Source organism: Eumetopias jubatus, unplaced genomic scaffold, assembly GCF_037043125.1.
Source record: "Eumetopias jubatus isolate StellerSeaLion01/CBP00866 unplaced genomic scaffold, mEumJub1_p1.0 scaffold_8, whole genome shotgun sequence".
Lineage (NCBI taxonomy): Eukaryota > Metazoa > Chordata > Mammalia > Carnivora > Otariidae > Eumetopias > Eumetopias jubatus.
The window spans coordinates 122,188,384-122,208,321 of NW_028274814.1; the positions used below are offsets into that span (position 1 = coordinate 122,188,384).

The 19,938-nt window shown below is 39.7% G+C and overlaps 1 protein-coding gene across 2 annotated transcripts in view; it reads left to right on the forward strand.

Moving 5' to 3' along the window:
- The first annotated feature begins 9,277 nt into the window (after positions 1 to 9,277).
- Positions 9,278 to 19,938, forward strand: part of UTP20 (UTP20 small subunit processome component) — a 98,022-nt gene continuing 87,361 nt past the window's right edge. For both annotated transcript variants that reach the window (XM_028121621.1, XM_028121622.2), the window contains exons 1-8: positions 9,278 to 9,484; positions 10,406 to 10,486; positions 13,390 to 13,456; positions 13,583 to 13,715; positions 14,597 to 14,785; positions 18,085 to 18,166; positions 18,847 to 18,984; positions 19,430 to 19,585. In XM_028121621.1, the coding sequence (XP_027977422.1) occupies positions 9,440 to 9,484; positions 10,406 to 10,486; positions 13,390 to 13,456; positions 13,583 to 13,715; positions 14,597 to 14,785; positions 18,085 to 18,166; positions 18,847 to 18,984; positions 19,430 to 19,585 (891 nt within the window). In that variant the 5' untranslated portion in view covers positions 9,278 to 9,439. The remainder of the gene's footprint in view (positions 9,485 to 10,405; positions 10,487 to 13,389; positions 13,457 to 13,582; positions 13,716 to 14,596; positions 14,786 to 18,084; positions 18,167 to 18,846; positions 18,985 to 19,429; positions 19,586 to 19,938) is intronic.

Genomic DNA, 19,938 nt, shown 5'->3' on the forward strand with positions numbered 1-19,938 from the left:
GCACAATAAATCAAAGATGTGTCACCTTGTCTGAGTCACTTACTGTTTCTGAGATTATTTTGTTTCTTCATTTACACTATGATAGAAATTAGATCTACCCTGCTTACCTTATAGGGCTTGCCACAGGATCAGAGATGACGGGTTCTAACTTCTTTGAAAACTCTAAGTCCTTTATTAATACAGATCATCGCTATCCAGATGATCTGATTTGTGTGCTAGCAGGGAAGTTTTCCATTCCACACTGCTTGAGTAAGGAATCATTAGGAAAGAAAATCTGCTGCTGAAATAAAATAATGGATTCCCCAACCAAACCCAGGTCAAAAGTCATCAGGATTATTTTGTGATCTGAAACACCCACCACCACCTTGATACCTAGCATGAAATTAAGCTGATTGTAATGGAAACTATTAAATTTAGGGTCAGGACATCTGGATTCTAGTTCCCAGTTCTGCAGTTAACTTACTGTGTCATCTTGGGTGGTCATTGTATTTCTCTGGGGTGCTCCAGTCTGTAAAATGAGGAATGCTTGCAGTACTGTGACTGCATGGCTCTTCGGACAGAGGGTTCTGATCACTTGTAGGTAGAGTATTACCCATCACTTCAGCTAAATCACCACTGAATCTCTGGAAAATACATCTTTCCAGATGGCATTTTATCATAAATATATATTTGATTAAAAGAATACATCCAAGAGTATGTGTTGACACCACAATGACCACATGTATTTAAGCACAGATCATCTTATAAATCCTCCAGAAAAGGATGGCAGTCTTCCTTTCTTCTAACCTACAAAGCACCTGGCAATGTCCTCTTCCATGGACTCTCTTCCATTGTCCTTGCCTTGAGACTCTCAGGTCTTTCTAAGAGGATGTTTCAGCAATTTCCTACTATAGTGTATAGGTCCTATGCAATCTGCTCCCCCACACCAACCCTGACTTCCTCTCCTCCTTATTCACTGTATACCAGACAAGCTGGGCTCCTGGCTAGTCCTGGACCAGACCAGAGCTTAATCCTGCTTCAGGGCCTTTGCACTTGCTGTCCTTCTGCCTGGAATTATCATCACCCAAATAGCCCCACGGCTCCCTCCCCCACTCCCTTCCTTCAGATTTCTGCTTCCCTAACCACTTTATATAACATAACAAACCCTCCCCACTTTGCTCTGGTGCTCCCTGAATTAGGTACCAGCTAAGCAGTAATAACCAAGAGATACAAAAATGAAGTGGCTCATATTAGATATATATTTATTTCCTTCTCACGCAACAGTCAAGAATTGAACAATCTAAAGCTGGGGGCTCTGCCATCTTCCACACTTGGCTTCCAAGGAGGGTTCAGTCCATGCCATTTACCAGCCAGTGGGAAAGAGAAAGAAAGGTTCCAAGGTAAGTGGCTTTATCCTTCAGCACATGACCTGCAAGTTACATGAAACACCTCCCCTCATAATCCATTGGCCTGACCTTGGTCACAATATATCCAGGTATAAAATGGAGGGGAGGAAATGTATGACCACATTACCAGCTAAAACTTGAGATAGGGATTCTTTTTCTAAAAGATAAAAAAGAGAACAAATTCTGTGAAACAATTAAGAGTTTTTGCCACACTCTCTCTCCACCTACTATATATCTCCATAGCACTTATTGCGATCTAATGATCTGTAGATTTACATGTTTGTTTTTTATCTCCCCACACTAGAATATGAGCCCCATAAGGTTAGAGAAGTTTTTTACTGCTGCATCTTCAACCCTTAGATCAGTGCCTAACACACAGTAGGCACTCATAAAGACTAATTGAGTAAATGAATTTTTTTTCTGGTGTTTGGAGGCACTCATTTCTCTTTCTAATTCACTTTGGATCTCATAGATCTCCAAATTTTCTTGGTTTCTAGTATTGAGATTCTGGTCCAAATTCCTCTCAGCACTCTGAGGATTTAAGAGCAGCGTGTTGTCTTTCTAAATCCCATCTCAGGTAGCCATATTGTTCTCCAAAGGACTTTAGGTTTAGAAGGAGAAGAAGTTAAAAGGAACTACGATTTTTAGAAAATTAATTGGCTTTATTCTTGGAGCAGGTTTTGTGTTTTTTTTTTTTTTTTTTTTTTTTTTTAGGGAGAGGGGAGGGGCAGAGGGAGAGAGAGAACCCCAAGCAGGCTCCATGCCCAGCATGTAGCCCAACATGGGGCTTGGATCTCACAACCCTGAGATCATGACCTAAGCTGAACTCAAGAGCCGGATGCTTAACTGATTGAGCCACCAGATGCCCCTATTCCTGGAGCAGTTTTAAGTATAGGAAAAAATGAACACAGAATTCCCATATACCCACTTTCCATCTCCATACAACTTTTCCCATTATGAATATCTTATATTAGTATGGTATATTTGTTGCAATGAATGTCTCAATATTGATACACCATTATTAACTAAAGTCTAAGTATACCTGAGGGTTCACTGTTTGTGTTGTATAGTTCTATGGGTATGTAGTCACCATTACATTATCATACAGAATAGTTTCATTGCCCTAAAAATCCTGTGTTTCATTGGTTTCATCTCTCCCTCTCTATCTTTCCCCAAGTCCTTGGCAACCACTTTTTTTTTTTACTGTCTTTGTAATTTTGCATTTTCCAGAACATCACATACTTGGGAGTCATACAGTATGTTGCCTTTTCAAATTGGCTTCTTTCACTTAGCAATATGCATTTACATTCCTCCATGTTTTTTCATAACCTGATGGCTCATTTCTTTTTACTGATGAGTAATACCATATTATATGGATGTACCATGGTTTGTTTATCCATTCACCTAATGAAGGACATCTTAATTCTTCCAAGTTTTGGCAATTATGAATAAAGCTGCTATAAACATTCATGTGCTGATTTTTGTGTGGACATAAGTTTCAGTTCATTAGCTTACCTAAGGGAGTGATTGCTGGACCATATGATAAGCCTTTGTTTAGCTTTGTAAGAAATAGATAGTAGGTAATACAGAGGGCACCTGGCTGGCTGAGTCAGTAGAGCATGTGACTCCTGATCTTGGAGTTGTGAGTTCGAGCCCCATATTGGGTACAGAGATTACTTTAAATACATACATACATACATATCTCCAAAATGGCTGTCCCATTTTGCATTCCCACCAGCAATGAATGAGAGTTCCTATTGCTCCAGACCCTCACCAGCACTTGGTGTTGTCACTATTTTGGAATTTAGCCATTCTATAGGTATGTAGGAGTATCTCACTGTTACTTTATTTTGCAATTCTTTAATGACATATAACATTGAGCATCTTTCATATGTTTATTTGCCCTCTGTGTATCTCCTTTAGTGAGGTGTCTATTCAGTTCTTTTGCCTATTTCTTTTTAAGATTTTACTTATTTGACAGAGAGAGAGAGAGAGCGAGAGCAGGAACACAAGCAGGAGTGGGAGAAGGAGAAGCAGGCCCCCCACCGAACAGGGAGCCTGATGTGGGACTCGATCCCAGGACACTGGGATCATGAACTGAGCCGAAGGCAGACACTTAATGACTGAGCCACCCAGGCACCCCTCTTTTGCCCATTTTTTAATTGAGTTTTTTATTGTTGAATTTTAAAAGTTCTTTGCATATTTTGGGCACATGTCTTTATTCAGATATGTGTTTTGCAAATATTTTTTCCCATTCTGTGGCGTGTCTTTTCATCCTCTTCAGACACATGTTGAAGTGTATCTTTTAAAGTATTCTATCACGGATCAAAGAGTGGTATATGAAAAACTAAAAAGTGTCCTTTCCTCTGCCTTCTCTTACTAATATTGAAAACTTACCATTTTATATATGTAAGAAGTTCTGGAAGCAACTCTATTAATTCTTTGACTTCACATAATGCAACATTTAAATCATGAAAATGTACACTACTTCTTTTGACACAGGGTTAATTTTACAAAGTCACACAGCCGAGTAAACCTCCCAAGATTAGAACCCAAGTTTTCTGACTCCTGGTCTGATATTCTTTCCAATCCATCACACTGACTCCTATCATCAAGATTTTATATTTGACTTTTCGATTCTTACTTCTTACATAAATATTTGTGTTTAGAGGAAAGTTTAAGTTTCCAGCCTTGTTTATCAGCAACTCAAAAAATTTACATTAGTTGTGTAAATATTATTTTGGTTACAAGTGACAGGACCCAATTAAAATGGGCTTAGTCATGAAAGGGGAATTAATGAAGTAAGGTAACTAAAAAACCCAAGGACTGGATGGATCCAGTGGCTCAAAGTAGTTAATCCCAATCTCTTGATCTCTCTCTCCCTCTCCCTTCCCTCCCTATTTTTCTCTCAGCTCTATTTTCCTTTGCATAAACTTCATTTTCAGGTCAACTTCTCCTTGTAGTGATAACAATGGCCACCAATAGCTTCAAGGTCCTATTATCTTGGCACATCAAAAAAAAAAAAAAAGGAAGCATTTCTTTCCCTAAAGCTCTACCCAAAGGTCCAGATAGGGCTCTTAGCCCAGTTTGGGACACATGTTCTTCTCTGAACCAATTAGTTAGCCAAAGAAATACAGCCTCAGACACAGGCCCTCCCTCGTACCTAACCTGAACCTCAGACACCAAGAGTGAGGTATGTGCCAATGTTCTAGATGTTTTAACATACATTAAATCAGTGATTCCCGAATTTAAGCCTGCATCAGAATCATCTGGCAGGCTTGTGAAAACACTCATTACCAGGGGCCCCACCTCCAGAGTTTCTGATTCAGTATGTTTGCAGTGGGACCTGAGAACTTGCATTTCTAACAAGTTCCCATAGGGTGCTGATGCTGCTGGTAGGGGGACCACACTTGGAAAACCAACTTACTAGGTTACTGATTCTTCATAACAACTCCATGAGGGGCACTTGAATTGTCTCAGTAAACTGAGACCCACACAGTAGTGGCAGAGCAAGGGATCCTGGGAGACCTGGCAGTGGAGTCCAAGCTCACCCCACCTCTCATTCAAAGAAGCAACTATGATGTAAAACAACCAAGACAAAAATCAATTTGATGCAATGGCATAACCCGAGGGGAGAGTAGGAAAATGGAAAAGGAGAAATATATCCAAATTATGAGACTCCTCATCCTTCCTAAAGAAGACATCAGTAATCTAGTTAAGGATAGAAATAAAGAGTAGAAATCATGAAAATAAGTATGTAAAAATATGTAGATGCTTAAATTGTTCAAAACGCAGGTTAATTTAGGTTAACCTCTCATATCTTTTTTAAAAGATTTTTATTTATTTGTTTGAGAGAGAGAGAGAACAAGTCACCGGGAGGGGCGAAGGGAGAGGGAGAAGCACACTCCCCGCTGAGCAGGGAACCCGACATGGGACCTGATCCCAGGACCCCAGGATGACGACCCGAGCTGAAGGCAGATGCTTAACCAACTGAGCCTCCTCTTACAGCTTTTAAAAGAAAATAAGGAATTTAATGTTCATGACAGAAATGCAAATGGTGAGTGGAAATGAGGAAGAAACAAGCTGAACATAGAAGGCAATGGTGTGTACACGTGAGTGTACGCGTGCATATATATGCACGTGCATGTGTATGTGCACGTGTTTGTGTGTGTGTTTCAGAGGATGGGGGAGGGTATTACATATCTTTTCACACCAACTGAGAACCACACCAACGCCCCTATAAATAGCTGAGCCACTCACTGTATTCAACAAGAAAAGCAGCAGAAGCAACCTATTTGCCAGAGGTATGTTTAAAACCGAAGATAATAGCCTTCCACTTGGAAGAGTCCAATGCAGAGGCTGCAAACTGAAATGCCTACAGGGCCAGGTGGACACCTTAAACCAGTGTATGGGCCAGGGAAGGACAGCAGGGAATGGTAGGGACAGGGGAAAGGGTGCTGCCACTATTCAATTCCAGCTGACTGTTGCTTTTCTTTTTTTTTTTAGAGAGAGAGAGAGAGAGCACAAGTGTGGCAGGGGGTAGGGGGGAGGTTGGGTGTGGCAGGGGGAGGGTGGAGGTTGGGGCAGAGGAAGAGAGGGAATCTTAAGTAGGCTCCATGCTCAGCGGGGAGCCCAATGCGGGGCTCCATCTCAGGACCCAGAGATCATGACCTGAGGTGAAATCAAGAGTTAGACACACTTAACTGACAGCCATCCAGGGGCCTCGACTGTTGCTTTTCCAAATGTGGGTGAGTTCTGCGGATTTTTTTTTTTAAGAGAAGCTGGAAATCTGGATTTCACCTGAAATCCCTAGGTTTTTGACAAATTAAAATATTTTAAGAATATTGTAAACAGGGGCGCCTGGGTGGCTCCGTCGGTTAAGCGTCTGCCTTCGGCTCAGGTCATGATCCCAGGGTCCTGGGATTGAGCCCCACATCAAGCTCCCTGCTCTGCAGAGTCTGCTTCTCCCCTTCCCTCTGCCCAACTGCCCCCTCACCCCTCACCCCCTGCTTGTGCTTTCTTTTTCTCTGAAATAAATAAATAAAATATTCAAAAAAAAAGAATATTGTAAACAAAACATACTGCTAGGCTACACTGGGCTTGTCAAACCCATCAATCTGTAATTTCTGGTCTGATGTCTCTGATGCCTACGTTTTAAACAAGGGAAAGGAGAATAGAAGCTCAGTGCTCCCATGCTAAAATGTGGTCACATAACTGAGAAAGATAACTATTAAAATAATAATAACTAATGTTTAAATGGCTGTTAGGTTATAGGAGACTTTGACCTGCTTTACAACAAAGGATCTCCTTACCGACCAGAAAGTAAAAAGGCAGATTGGACTACTATGCTTTTTTTAAAGATAAGGAAATTGAGGCTGAGTGGTTAAGTCACTAGTCAGTTATCAACTAAACATGGAAAATCCCAACTGTTCTGGATCTAACCTCCATGCTCTTGATGCCTCCTGATTTCCACACAACTGCGAACAGTACATAGTTCTCTCAAGAACAGAATGACTTCTGGATCAGCTTGCCCTGCTACTTACAGGTCACTAAGAGATCCTCCTTGGTCCACTCTTTCTTCTCTTTCACTTCACTCGCCTCTGTTCATTTGAGCCCTCACCTCCTTAGTCCCTTGTCGGGTCAAGATCATCTCTGATTTGACATATTGCACCCCTTGCGCCCCTTTCTAGACAAGACCATGACACCAGACAGACCCGCCCCCTCCCAGACCATCATTTATAATACCTTAGGTAATCTTTCAGCAGCCTTGTATGACTGCTGTCCCCACTTTATAGATCAGGAAACTGAGGCTCTCCCCACCTCTCAGTTTCACCCTGTCCCTTATGTTTTCCATTAGCCCAAGGATGATAGGGATGATGCCAATGCCAGTGCTACTTTGACAGGGTGTGGCTTAGAATGAGGAATTAAAAATACCAAATTTATACTCAACCATTTTGAACCTTTTCATACACTGTTCCCTTCATTTTATACTTTTCCCTTTACCTAGATAACATCATTCATGTCTGTGTTCCTCCTTTGCCTGGCTAACTTCTATTCATTTCCTGAGTCTCAGCTTAGATGTCACCTGTACCCAGAAGCCTTCTCTGGACTCCACTTCCATAAACTCATGTAATCATATAGTCCCATGGACTTGAAACTGCTGTGTGCTAGGCAATAAGGAAATGAAGATTAAAAGGTACAACTTCCAAGAATTCATGATCAAGCTTAAGAAGGAAGGAAGGAAGGAAGGAACTGTAAGTTTCCTGACTGGAATAAATGGATCAGGCAGAACAACAGTGGGGAAAAACAGAAGATGGCATGAGGTATTCAAGGTCTTGGCACAGAGAAAGGAAAGGACACAATTATCTGGGGGGTGATTTTAGTAACAGTTTGGGAATATTGCTTAGAGTGGAGGCTCTTACCTTAGGATGACTGTAGACTTCTAATTTTCTGAAATCATCTACGCAGTTTAGTGTGAATGACTTTATTTGCTCTTTTCTGAGGAGAAGGTCTACAGCTTTCACTGACTTCCTTAAGAGATCTGTGATGCATTAAGGTGAAGAACCACCTAAAGAAAAAAAAAAAAACAGCTTACTGGAAACCAACCAAATATTGGGCACTTCTATATTTTATTATTAAAAAATCCATGAATGCTATGGAGCCATTAAAAATACTTACAATCCCATGATGACATAGAAAATACTGATGTCATAATGCCAATAATAATATGAAAGTGTTATACCTACTTCACCTCTTCTCCCAATTTCCTCCAGAGTCCATGCATATTTTGCTTCCTTTCTTCAACACTGGGCTGTACTTATCAAGGTCACCAGTGACCTTCACCTTGTCAGATCCAGCAGCTCCTTTCCTAGCCTCAGCTTTCAGCATAGTTGACCACTGGTTCTTCTTCCATGCCAAGACTAGCCTGTATCTACCTCACTGGCTCTCTATCCCATTCTCCTTCCAGTCCACTGCTAAATGTTGGAGCACTCCAAGGTCCAACTGGGTCTTCTCTTCTTCATCCTCCTTTTCATCACTCTCTCCCTAAATGATCTCAACCAGTTCCATGGCTTTAAATACCCAACATGGTTCAGCAGTGAAGAGTATTTAAGGCATGTAAGTCACACCTCCAGCCCTGACCTCTACACTGAGCTCTGGGCAGGAATGTATTCAGTTGTCTACTTAACATCTCTCCTTGTGTAAGCTGTAAGCATCATACTAAATATTTCCAAACAGAATTATATTAATATTATTATTGTGTGTCTTGTTCAGCTCACAGAACAGGGCATGGCCCATTGTAGATTCTCAAGAAATACTTGTTGAGTGAATAAGTGAAAAAAATATACATACAACCGTTGGTACAGTTATGTTTCACAACATAAGAGTGGTAGGAAAAACACCGAAATATTAACTGACTGCACATGAAATTGTAAGATTTTTTTCCCCTAAATCTCCTTTTCTATTTTTCAATTTTATTTGGACAGGTAGTGGTTAAGTGTATCAGACTTTCACGCTCGGAGACTTCTGCTAGACTGCCACTTACCGGCTGCACATCCCTGCTTTCTTCGTATGCCAAAGGGGTTTAAAAATATGCTCCTTATTTATGTTAACGTAGCGTTCACAATGAGTTTTACTATGAAATTATTAATGTAAAGAGCTTTGCAGGGTGCATAGCTGAAGGATAATGACTGTTAGCTGACAATGCTGACTGGCATGTTTTCTTTTATAATAAAAATACAGATTTTTCCTAGAAATCTTTCCTGAAACGAGAAAAAGAACTCCACGTCCGCACCTGCAGCAGCTCTCCGAGGCCCCACCGGGTTTCCAGGAGGCTGCGCCTGCTCTGTCACTTCTTCCGCCCACGTGATCCTTCCAGTCCCCTCCCCGTCTTCAATATGGCGGCACCCAGGGGCACAAGCCGCACGTGATGAAGTCCGAGCACCGGGCAATCGGAGAGTGCATGCAAGTGTGTGAGCCAGTTTCCTTCTGTACCGTCTGTTGCATCCCTTCCACCCCCCAACTAGGTCCTCGCGGCCCCCTGCCTCTCTGCAGCCATGAAGACAAAGCCCGTTTCCCACAAGACCGAAAACACGTACCGGGTGAGCAAAGGAACTTGGGCCCAGAACAGTGGTGTGGGTTCCTGCTGCCTCAGCCTTGCTACTGGGTCTGAGCGGGACTCCCGGGGCTGTAGTGTTCTGGGCTGAGCGTGAGTCCCTTATATGGCAAAGAAGGGAGACTTTCCGGGTGTAGTAAACATGAGGTGGGGAAAGACGTCTGGATAGCCGACTTCGCCCGTGGTTTGTGGGGCCTGACTTGCCTGGGAATTCCCTTAGCCCAGAGTGAGATTCATGATCATAGACTAGCTGCTTAGGAGATGTTTCTCTACTGCTCTTTTATCCATAAAGATCAAATTGGGCGAGCCGGCGGGAGGAGGTGAGTGATTTCCAGCTAATGGCCGTGACATCACTTTTTGTTTGTTCCCTGAGAATTCCTTTGTTACGGTACAGCCGTTTGTCTGTGTTTTCAAAACACTATTGTTGCAGCGACTTAACCAGATCCCTCTGCTTGTAGCGGGTCATGAAATCTAACACATCTGGCGAAGCCACATCGCCAACTTTCACCTGGTCCACCACAATCTAGCATGGAAATTTTATTTGAAATGACACAACTGAACTTCTGCAAATACATTCATGGAAGTATTTAATTATTTTCATAAAGTAGTGCAGCGCGTCTAAGACTTTGAGTTTATTTTTACACTTTTGTAATTCATCAGTGATGCCTACTTCTAGTTACAAAACACAATTATATATTTTATGATTGATTGAAAATACAAGTCTGAAATTGCAAGCAAAGCATACCGTTATTTTTAATGATAGTACGGGAGGAAGCTTATTGAAACTTTAAACTTTCTGTTTTCACAAGGAAATTGTCAACATGTGATTATTATACAGCATTCAAAACAGGGATTCAAGATGTGATAAGTATTAAATGATGATTGTATATTAAATATCCCCCAACAGTTCCTTACATTTGCTGAACGACTGGGGAATGTGAATATTGATATTATTCACCGGATTGATAGAACTGCAAGCTATGATGAGGTAAGAGAACATTATATTATCCAATCTTCAAGTATTCATAGTTGATTTTTTAGTCTCTCCTCTTAGTAGAAGTGAATTGTTTTTTAGGCCATTCCTTTATGAACATGAAATGCATTAGACCTGTGTGATCTTATACAGTAGCTACACACAGCAAATTAAATGTAAATTAAAGCAAAATAAAAATTCAAGGGCTCAATAGCCACATGTGGCTAGTTGCTACAATATTGGACAAGTGCAGATATGGAACATTTCCATCATTGTAGAAAGTTCTGTTGGGTAATGCTGTGTTAGACAGTTAACAAGACACTTAGCTGTCCTCTTGTGATTCTAGCCTCTCCCTTTCCCATGTGCATTCTCAGAGCTCTGCTGCAGATTCATACGCCTAAAGCTGCAATTTTAAAGAGACTTTGAGCACATCACTTTCCTGGGGCTTAGTTTCCTCCTTTATAAAAAAAAGGGGGCTAAACCACATAATTTTTTTCAGTTGTAAACATGCTCTTAGTCACATCTCTACTTAAAAATCTTGTTTTGCTACATGAAGTCATTGTTTCTCTGTTAGCCTTTTAAGGTCCTATATATCATGCCTTTAACTTAGGGATTCAACTTCAGTTCTTACAGTTCTTCACTTTGCTCTAGTCAGACTCTGCTCACTGTCTCTTTGGCTGCCTTATCTCCAGTTTGTTAATGTAGCGTGTTGACTGAGGTGATCTGGATAAGCGCTTAAGGCTTTGACAACTCATACTGAAGGAGCCTAACCTAAATTCCTTGTGGGTATGTGGTGGGGTGTTGAAAAGGTAATGTAGACAAGATGAAAGCTGAATTGAGTCTTGTTATTTGTATAGGTTTTAGCATGGCAAAGAAGACAGGAAATGCTGGTTCAGGCTGAGAGAGAAGCCTATATAAACAGAGGCTAGAAAATGCATGTCACATTCAAGAAACTGCAAAACATTTCAATGTGTTTATAATTGTATATGTCATGTTTATGTGTGTTGATGATAACTGGGGTAGTGGAGGGACATAGCTGGTGAGAGATAAAACTGAAGAAATAGTCAAGGAGCATAGAGGACTTCATATGTCAAGCTAAGTTTGCATTTTATCCTGAAGCTATGGGATGTCATTCTAGGATTGTAAGGATTGTAGAGCACTGAGTGACATGATCAGGTCTAAGTTTTAGATCTTTCTGGCTTTAATGTGGAAGAAAGAGCAGGATTGGAGTCAGGACAACCAGGTGTGAGGATATGGTAGTCATCTAAGTAGCAGTCAAGAGGGAGAGAAGGAAAGGATTCCCGAGATATTAAAAAAGTAGAATGGATAGGTCTTGTGACCCGCTGGTTATGAAAGGAGGAAGGGGGTTAAGGTTTTTGGTTCTAACAACTGGGTGGTTGAGAACATAACTTACCAAGATAGATTTGTAGGAAGAGAAGCACAGGGTTGGTTCCATTTGGGGCTTGTTAATGATATACCTACGGCCATCCAAACGATGGATCTGGAGAAGTACAGGTAACTTTGGAGGTGGAATTACAGATTTAGCATTCAGTATATGGTTTATGGGCCACAGGAGAGATAGATGGGTAAGAGATAGAATGTCGAGTTAGTAGAGAAGAGAGCCTAGGATAGGATCTTGGGCTGGATGGTCCACAATGGTCTCAATCACATTTGACTAGGGGCATGTTAGTCTTGGTTGTACTCGTGGTCTCTTATTCTCCAGTAGGCTTCTTTTCATGATGGCAGGTTCTTTTCGAGAGAGGGAAAGCAGAAGCTACAAAGCCTCTTAAAGCCTAACTTTGCCCGTTGCAAGATCATTTCCATTACACATTATGGTCAAAGGAAGTCAGAAAGCGAGGCCAGATTCAAGGAGTGAGGAAGTAGACTCCATCCCTTTGTGGTAGGGGCTGTGAATCACAGTGCAAAGGGAAAGTGACATATTTTGAGATTGTAGAAGATTTGGCATGCTGCTTGTGTGTGTACTAGTTTATATTCTCTCTTCATACACACACACAAATAGTTTATTGGTTTTACTTTTCCAAAGCACAAAGTAATATATACTGTGATAAGCTAAATAACATGACAACATATTGGTGAACTTAGAAAAACCTGTTATCTCACCCCTCCCATTCCTTATTGTCAAAGAAACTAATATTGACAATTTGGTATGTATGTATTCTGTACTTTTCTCTCATATAATATGGGCAAATGTATGTATTTATAAAAAATTGGTTCCTCCTGTGTACTTCACTACGTTTCTTGCTTTTATTACTGTGGGGGTTTATCATCAACATCCTTCTAATTCAATAGAGATATAACTATTTTTAATAGCCATGTAATATACCTTAGTATGTATGGGCCATAGGTTACATTAAACACTTTCCTATTGTTGGATATTTAGGGTGTTTGATATTTTTCCCCCACTACAGTAGAGCTGAATAAACATCTTTATACTGGTATGTTTGTAAGTTTTATAAGAAATATCTCTAAAATGGGAATTGGTGGGTCAGAGGACATACCTGGCTTTTTCTTTTCATCTTAATAATTGCCAGAGTACTTCCCCACAAGGTTATAATTCATATTTCTAAAAGCAGAATGACAACTGTTAAAAGTCAGCACATTTTTTTCCTGGGCCTAAAATTGTAGAAAACAGAAAAAAATTTTTCTCCTTAGTGTGACTATTACATAGGTTTTAGTGAATTATTTGCTGCAACCAAATCAATAAAATATTGTTTTTGTAAATCATGTGCCTATATTGTACAGCTGATTGCTTTTTAAGTGTGTTAGTTAATGCCCTTTAAAAGAAATGTTTTTAAACTCTTGACTCTTATCATTGTCTCAAGGTATATCATTATTCTTATTTACTTTGATCATAGTTTTTGAGTTGCCTAATTAATGGACTGCTTTAATCTTGGCAGGAAGTCGAAACCTACTTTTTTGAGGGTCTGCTGAAATGGAGAGAATTGAACCTTACAGAACACTTTGGTATATTCCATTTTGTTCCTATTTTATTCTCCCATCATTTGCATTTTATGTGTTCAAAACAACTAAATAGTGGTATGGTAGAAAAGCAGAACCTATTCTCGCTCTCTTCTTTTTTTTTTTACCCAGGCAAATTTTACAAAGAAGTTATTGACAAATGCCAATCCTTCAATCAGTTGGTCTATCATCAAAATGAGATAGTTCAGAGTCTGAAGACTCACCTGCAAATCAAGAACAGTTTTGCCTATCAGCCCCTTTTGGAGTAAGTAGTATGTTGAGAGAAAGCTCAATAACACTTCCCTGAATTTTAAGAAAGGTTGTGTTTTGGGGCACCCGGGTGGCTCAGTCGGTTAAGCTTCTGCCTTCAGCTCAGGATCCTGGGATCGAGCCCACGTCAGGCTTCCTGCTCAGCCAGGAGTCTGCTTCTCCCTCTGCTCCTGCCCCCACTTGTGCTCGCTCCCTTTCTCTCTCTCAAATAAATAAATAATCTTTAAAAAAAAAAGAGAAAGGTGTTTTAAAGGGCACTGGGATGGCTCAGTCAGTTAAGCAACTGCCTTTGGTGCAGGTCATGATCCCGGGGTCCTGGGATCGAATGCTGTGTTGGGCTCCCTGCTCGGTGAGGTGTCTGCTTTTCCCTCTCCCCCGTCCCTCCCCCACTTGTGCTCGCTCTCTCCCATGCTCTCTCTCTCTCTTTCTTAAATAAATAAATTATCTTTAAAAAAAGAAACTAATAAAGGTTGTGTTTTATAGCTACATTTGCCTTATATCTGGTGTTTGAATTTAAAAATAAGAATTTACCTTTTCTGCTAGATCAGAACATTAGTGCTTTGCCAAAAAGCAGAATCTTTGAGGTATCCTTTTTTTGCTTTTGTTTTATACATTTAAGAAAACCCTATTTTTCTTTCACACTACAGGAATGACTGAGCATAACTTGTGATGAAATGCACCTTCTTGCTCCAGCCTGATTTCTTTGCTAAACCCTTAAAATGTGAAAAATGTTACATATCTCTTAAGACTTAATTTGAAAGGTTTAATTAATCCTGTGATCACAGGCAATCTGCTGTCATTTGTGAAATAGATTTGCAGTCTTTGTTTTTTGATATGTATGTCTCAATCAGTTACTTCTACTTATTTTTAATCCAGTTTGGTTGTACAGTTGGCACGAGATCTGCAGACGGACTTCTATCCACATTTTCAGGAATTTTTCCTGACTATCACCTCACTCCTGGAGACTCAGGACACAGAGTTACTAGAATGGGCTTTCACCTCACTGTCCTATCTTTACAAGTACCTGTGGAGACTAATGGTGAAGGACATGTCCAATATATACAGGTGACCCTTTTCTCTCTCTAATACAGGTTTGGTTTAGGGGTTTTGTCGTTTTTAAATATGATTTTATCTTATTTACAATTCAGTGCTGTTTAGTAAATTTATAAAGTTGTGCAAATCATCACTATAATTAGTTTAAGAACATTTCCATCATCCCCAAAAGATTTCTCAAGTCTGTCTACAGTCAGTCCTTCTCCCCACTTGCATCAGTTTCGAGAGCAAAGGCAATATACACGTGTTAAATATTCAAGATTGCCTCTGTGAAAACAACTGTGTGCTTGTGCTTGAGGCTCCTAAATAGGACAGTCCTCCTCAGTAATGAAATTTTTTAGCGTTCGAGTTTCAAGTTTTTGTTTTTTGGTCAAGTGCAGTCTTTATCAATACTGACAACCAGAATTTCTCACTCCCACCCCATATTTAGTTAAAATATGCACAATACCCATCATGTATACCTGCTGACATGGCTGCCTAACTTGACATGTTTTTTTGATTGTTTTTTCCTTAGGTTCTGTCTGACTCCACACTGCGTTTCCAACTCAGTCTCTAATTATACGAAATTGGTTCTCCAGCCAAAGTGGTCCATAGTCTGTTCTATTAGTCTGTATTGACCTGATCTTCTCTTATCTCCAGCTACTAAAATCCTGCCTCTGGCCATCAAAACCAAGCTTGGTTTTCATAACCTCCACAGATATTTCTGGGCACCTTAGCTAAAAAGCTTTTTACTCTGAACCCCTCTGGCATTTTATACACTTACATCACACAACTTCTGTTACAATTGTTTGTTCACAGTGTAATGATGTGTTTTACAAACCTGTGAACACTTCAAGAATCCAGTCTTAAATATGCATTTACCCAGCCCCTAACATATTAATTAAGCCCAAAGAGATACTCAGGGAACATTGTGAGCAAATGTGGACAGGGAAAAAGGATGAATTCCATAGTTCCTTTCTGTTTAAGAGAAGGATTGTTTATAATCAATTTCAGTCAGGGACTTGATCAAATTTTCCCCTTGGTTTACTGATTATTTCTACATACTTTAATTGTCACAGGAATATGAAGATTAACGCCCTCCTCCCAAATATAGGTGTGGGTGTGGGATAGAACTGTCGATTTTGTTTTTGTACCACCCCCCTTCACCCTACCCTTCATTGAACCACCCTTCCCTCTACCCTACTTTGAACAAAGAATGAGAAAGAAATATTTTTCCAGTCTTTACTAGTTCTCTGTGAAGCTTTTGGTAAAATGTATTAGAAACCAAGATTACTTCATTCAAAACCAGCAAGATCTTAGGGCAATATACAGTAGTCCCCCCTTATGTGTGGGGTTTATGTTCCAAGACCCCCAGTAGATACCTGAAAGCATAGATAGTACTGAACTCTATATGTGCTATATTTTTTCCTATGCATACATACCTGTGATAAAGTATCATTCATAAATGAACAGTAAGAGATTAACAGCAATAACTAGTATTAGAACAACCTTTAGTTATAAAAGTTGTGTGAATGTGATCTCTCTTCAAAAATACCTTATTGTACTGTACTCACGCTTTTTCTTGTGATGATGCGAGATGATAAAATGCCTACATGATGAGATGAGGTGAGGGGAATGACGACGTACGTGTTGTCGTGTAATGCTGGGCTCCTGTCGACCTTCTGACCGTAGTCAGTAGGAGGAGCATCTGATTCCAGACTGCAGTTGACCATGGGTAACTGAGACCATGGAGCGTGAAACCGCAGATAAGGAGGGGACCACTGTATAGCTTATTTGGGATCATGACTTCTGTTGTTACCTTTATATCTCCTAAGTCGGGCTTTCCAGTTCTAAAGATATTTTCTCTCAGTGTGACATCTTCAACAGCCTGGCTATTTCCACTTAAGTATTACTGAAATCAGAGTCAATACATTCCCACTGAAAGTAACTCTTCATCCATTCATGTGTTCAGTAAATATGTACTCTCTGCTAGGCCCTGTTTGGTTGCGCATTTTCCAACAGTGATTCCATTTTTCTTCTCATCAACTGAGGCTCGGTGTCTTAGAGGCATTTTTGACCCACTTGTCTTCAGGGACTCCACATCCTCTTGATTCTGTTATTCATATACTCACTCAATTCAGTGAGTGTTTATTGAGCCCTGCCTACGTGTACGACACTTGAGATACAATTGCAAATAAAACAGATAAAAATCCCTCTCTGTGCAAAGTTTACAGTCTAGCAGGAGAACATCTTAGGTGATACCTGGTGTGCGCGAGGAACAGCAAGGAGTCATGGTCGTGGGGCAGTGTGTATAAGCAGAGAGTGATCAGATGGTGCTACGTTGTACTAGTAGGGTCCAGATCACATAAGGGCCTTGTGGCCACTGTAAGGTCTTTGCTTCCACTGCAAGGACTCTTGAAATGCCTCTTGGTCCATCTTTCAGCATTTCCCTCTACCATAAGCTTCTTTCATGCCCTTGTTTGCCCACGCTCACATGACTTGAGCAGCTTTCTAGTTGGACTGCCAGCTCTTCTTTTATTTCATCCTGTATACTGTTACTAAATTACTCTCTTGGAAATACTCATTTCTCATTCAGCCAATATTTATTAGTACCTACTGTGGGCAAGGAAGTGCTAGATACTGAGGATATGGTAAAAATAGGAGACCATGTTTAAACCATGTCACCCGTTTAAACAATATGATTTTACAAGTAATTATTTAGTTATAGCTACGTGTCTATGACCTTGAGAAGGTTGCTTAGCCTTTCTGTCTCAGGCTTATTATCTGTGGAACCGGGATAACAGTAACTATACTCCATGGGGTTGTGTTGGTTAGAGGAAGTAACACAGTGAGTGCTTACACAGATGTAAGCTAAAGTCTAGACACCTCTGTTTGGTGTTCAGAGCTACCTGTTTACCTGGGCAGCTTTATCTGCAGCAGCCATCCCCAACCCCAACACCCTTTTTCTCTCAAATGGACTAGCTTCCTTGTCCTTTGACTGTGATCGTTTCTGCCCACCCTGTGTTTGCTCTTGCTTTTATCTCTAGTCAAATGCACTCCAGTACCCACCTGAATTCTTCTCATCATTCAGGAATCCCTACAAGTTTCAGCTATTCATGGAGTCTTTTCTGTAACACCTGTACCACCAACCCTAGGATTTTTCTTTTCTGTTACCTTCATCTTCTGTCTTGGTAATTGAGCAAGATTTAAACCACTTGCTTTATACTTGCAACGTATTCCTTGCATACCTAGTACAGTGTGGGGCATATAGTTGACATGGAGTATATATTTATTAAAATGTGATTAAACATGTCTTGTTTTCTCATTTATAGCATGTATAGTACACTCCTGGCTCATAAAAAACTACATATAAGAAATTTTGCTGCTGAAAGTTTTACTTTTTTGATGAGAAAGGTTAGTCTGATATCTTATATGTTTATTGTTCATTAATCCTCAAGAATCTGATGAACAGAAACATCTTTTATAATGTGTGTGTGTGTGTGTGTGTGTGTGTATATATATATATATGAAGAAACCTTTTACTATTTTGAGTTTATCTCATCATTAGGTTGTCTTTGCTCACTAATGTGAAATAATTTGAGTCACCCTTTTATTGTTACTTAGGTTTTCGGTAGCTTTCAATGTATGTATATCAGAAGGACCCTCTAATTCAAGTCAGTAAATATATGAATGGTGAGAGTAATAGAAACTTTTATGATAATTTCACAGAAGAAACTGATATCATAATATCGCTTGTATTTCCATAGTAAATTTTAGAGGGTTCTTGTAATGAAACAGAAACACTGGTATTAATTTCTTTTCTACTCATAAGTATATGATTTACTTTAAAAGATAGAATGTTGCCTTATGTAGTTTTTCTTGGCACAGACCTTGATATTATTTCACTGAATCAGTGTTGTGTGTGAAATTAGAAGTGGTATACTATTATAGTAGTTTGAAGTCACTCTAAGTGTCTCTTCTTTTTAGAATTTTATCCTAATTTAACTATGAACCTGTGGAACAGTAAATAATATGTCTTCATTTGGATTTGTTGTGTTGTAAATACAATTTTCCACTTGCATTTTGTGTTTTAGGTTTCTGATAAAAATGCACTTTTCAATATAATGTTTCTTGATCTTGATGAACATCCGGAAAAGGTAGAAGGAGTTGGACAGTTGCTCTTTGAAATGTGCAAAGGAGTTAGAAACATGTTTCATTCCTGTACAGGGAAGGTAAATGACCGGGAGGATATTTTGAGTCTGTGTGAAAGAGATTAAAAGAAAAATAAATTAAGATTTATGTAAATGGTATGGAGAGAGGATAGTCTGGAATAAATAAACACTAAGGGGGGAGCATTAGGGCTTTGATAACAATGCCTACCTAGGTTCTAGGTGATTAGGTATGTTTACTTATAAAATCATTGCTATTTTCTTTATCCTGGATCCTAGAAGGTAACATAAATTGATTAATGAGTGAGGAGTGAGCAGTTGGATGGTAAAATTCTCCATCCTAGTTTGGAAATTCCTTTTGAGACGTATAGTTAACCATCAAAGCTTCCATATCTTTGATTATTCTAGATCAGATTTAAATATAGCTTAATCAGAGTGGGAAATAACAGTGTAATACTGAAAAATAAGAGTATATATGTCCATTTTAGTGATTATTGGATTCCCACAGGCAGTGAAGCTAATTTTACAAAAACTAGGACCAGTTACTGAAACAGAAACTCAACTACCATGGATTTTAGTTGGAGAAACACTCAAAAACATGGTCAAATCTACTGCGTCCTACATCTACAAGGAACATTTTGGTACATTTTTTGAATGTTTGCAAGTGAGTTCTAATTTTTATGGATTTGTGTGTAATAAGGAGCCTAAGAGTTGATTGTTCTTGCTCTTAGTTTAGCAGACCACCGCTGGAAATTGTATTTTATAATTGTGTCTTTATACTTTTACACGCATAATTAGGATTTCCCCCACCTTTTTTCCCCCCTCTCTATCCCCTGTACTTCTTTGGTATTTTGAGATGTAGTAGACCATTGTGGTTAAGAGCACAGCCTTTGGAGCCAGACTGCCTCTGTTCACATCTTGGCTTTGTCACTGATTTGGGAAAATTACTTAAATCTCTGTTCCCCGGTTTTTTTATCTGGTGGGACTATGAGACACTAATATTCTCTACCTCATGGT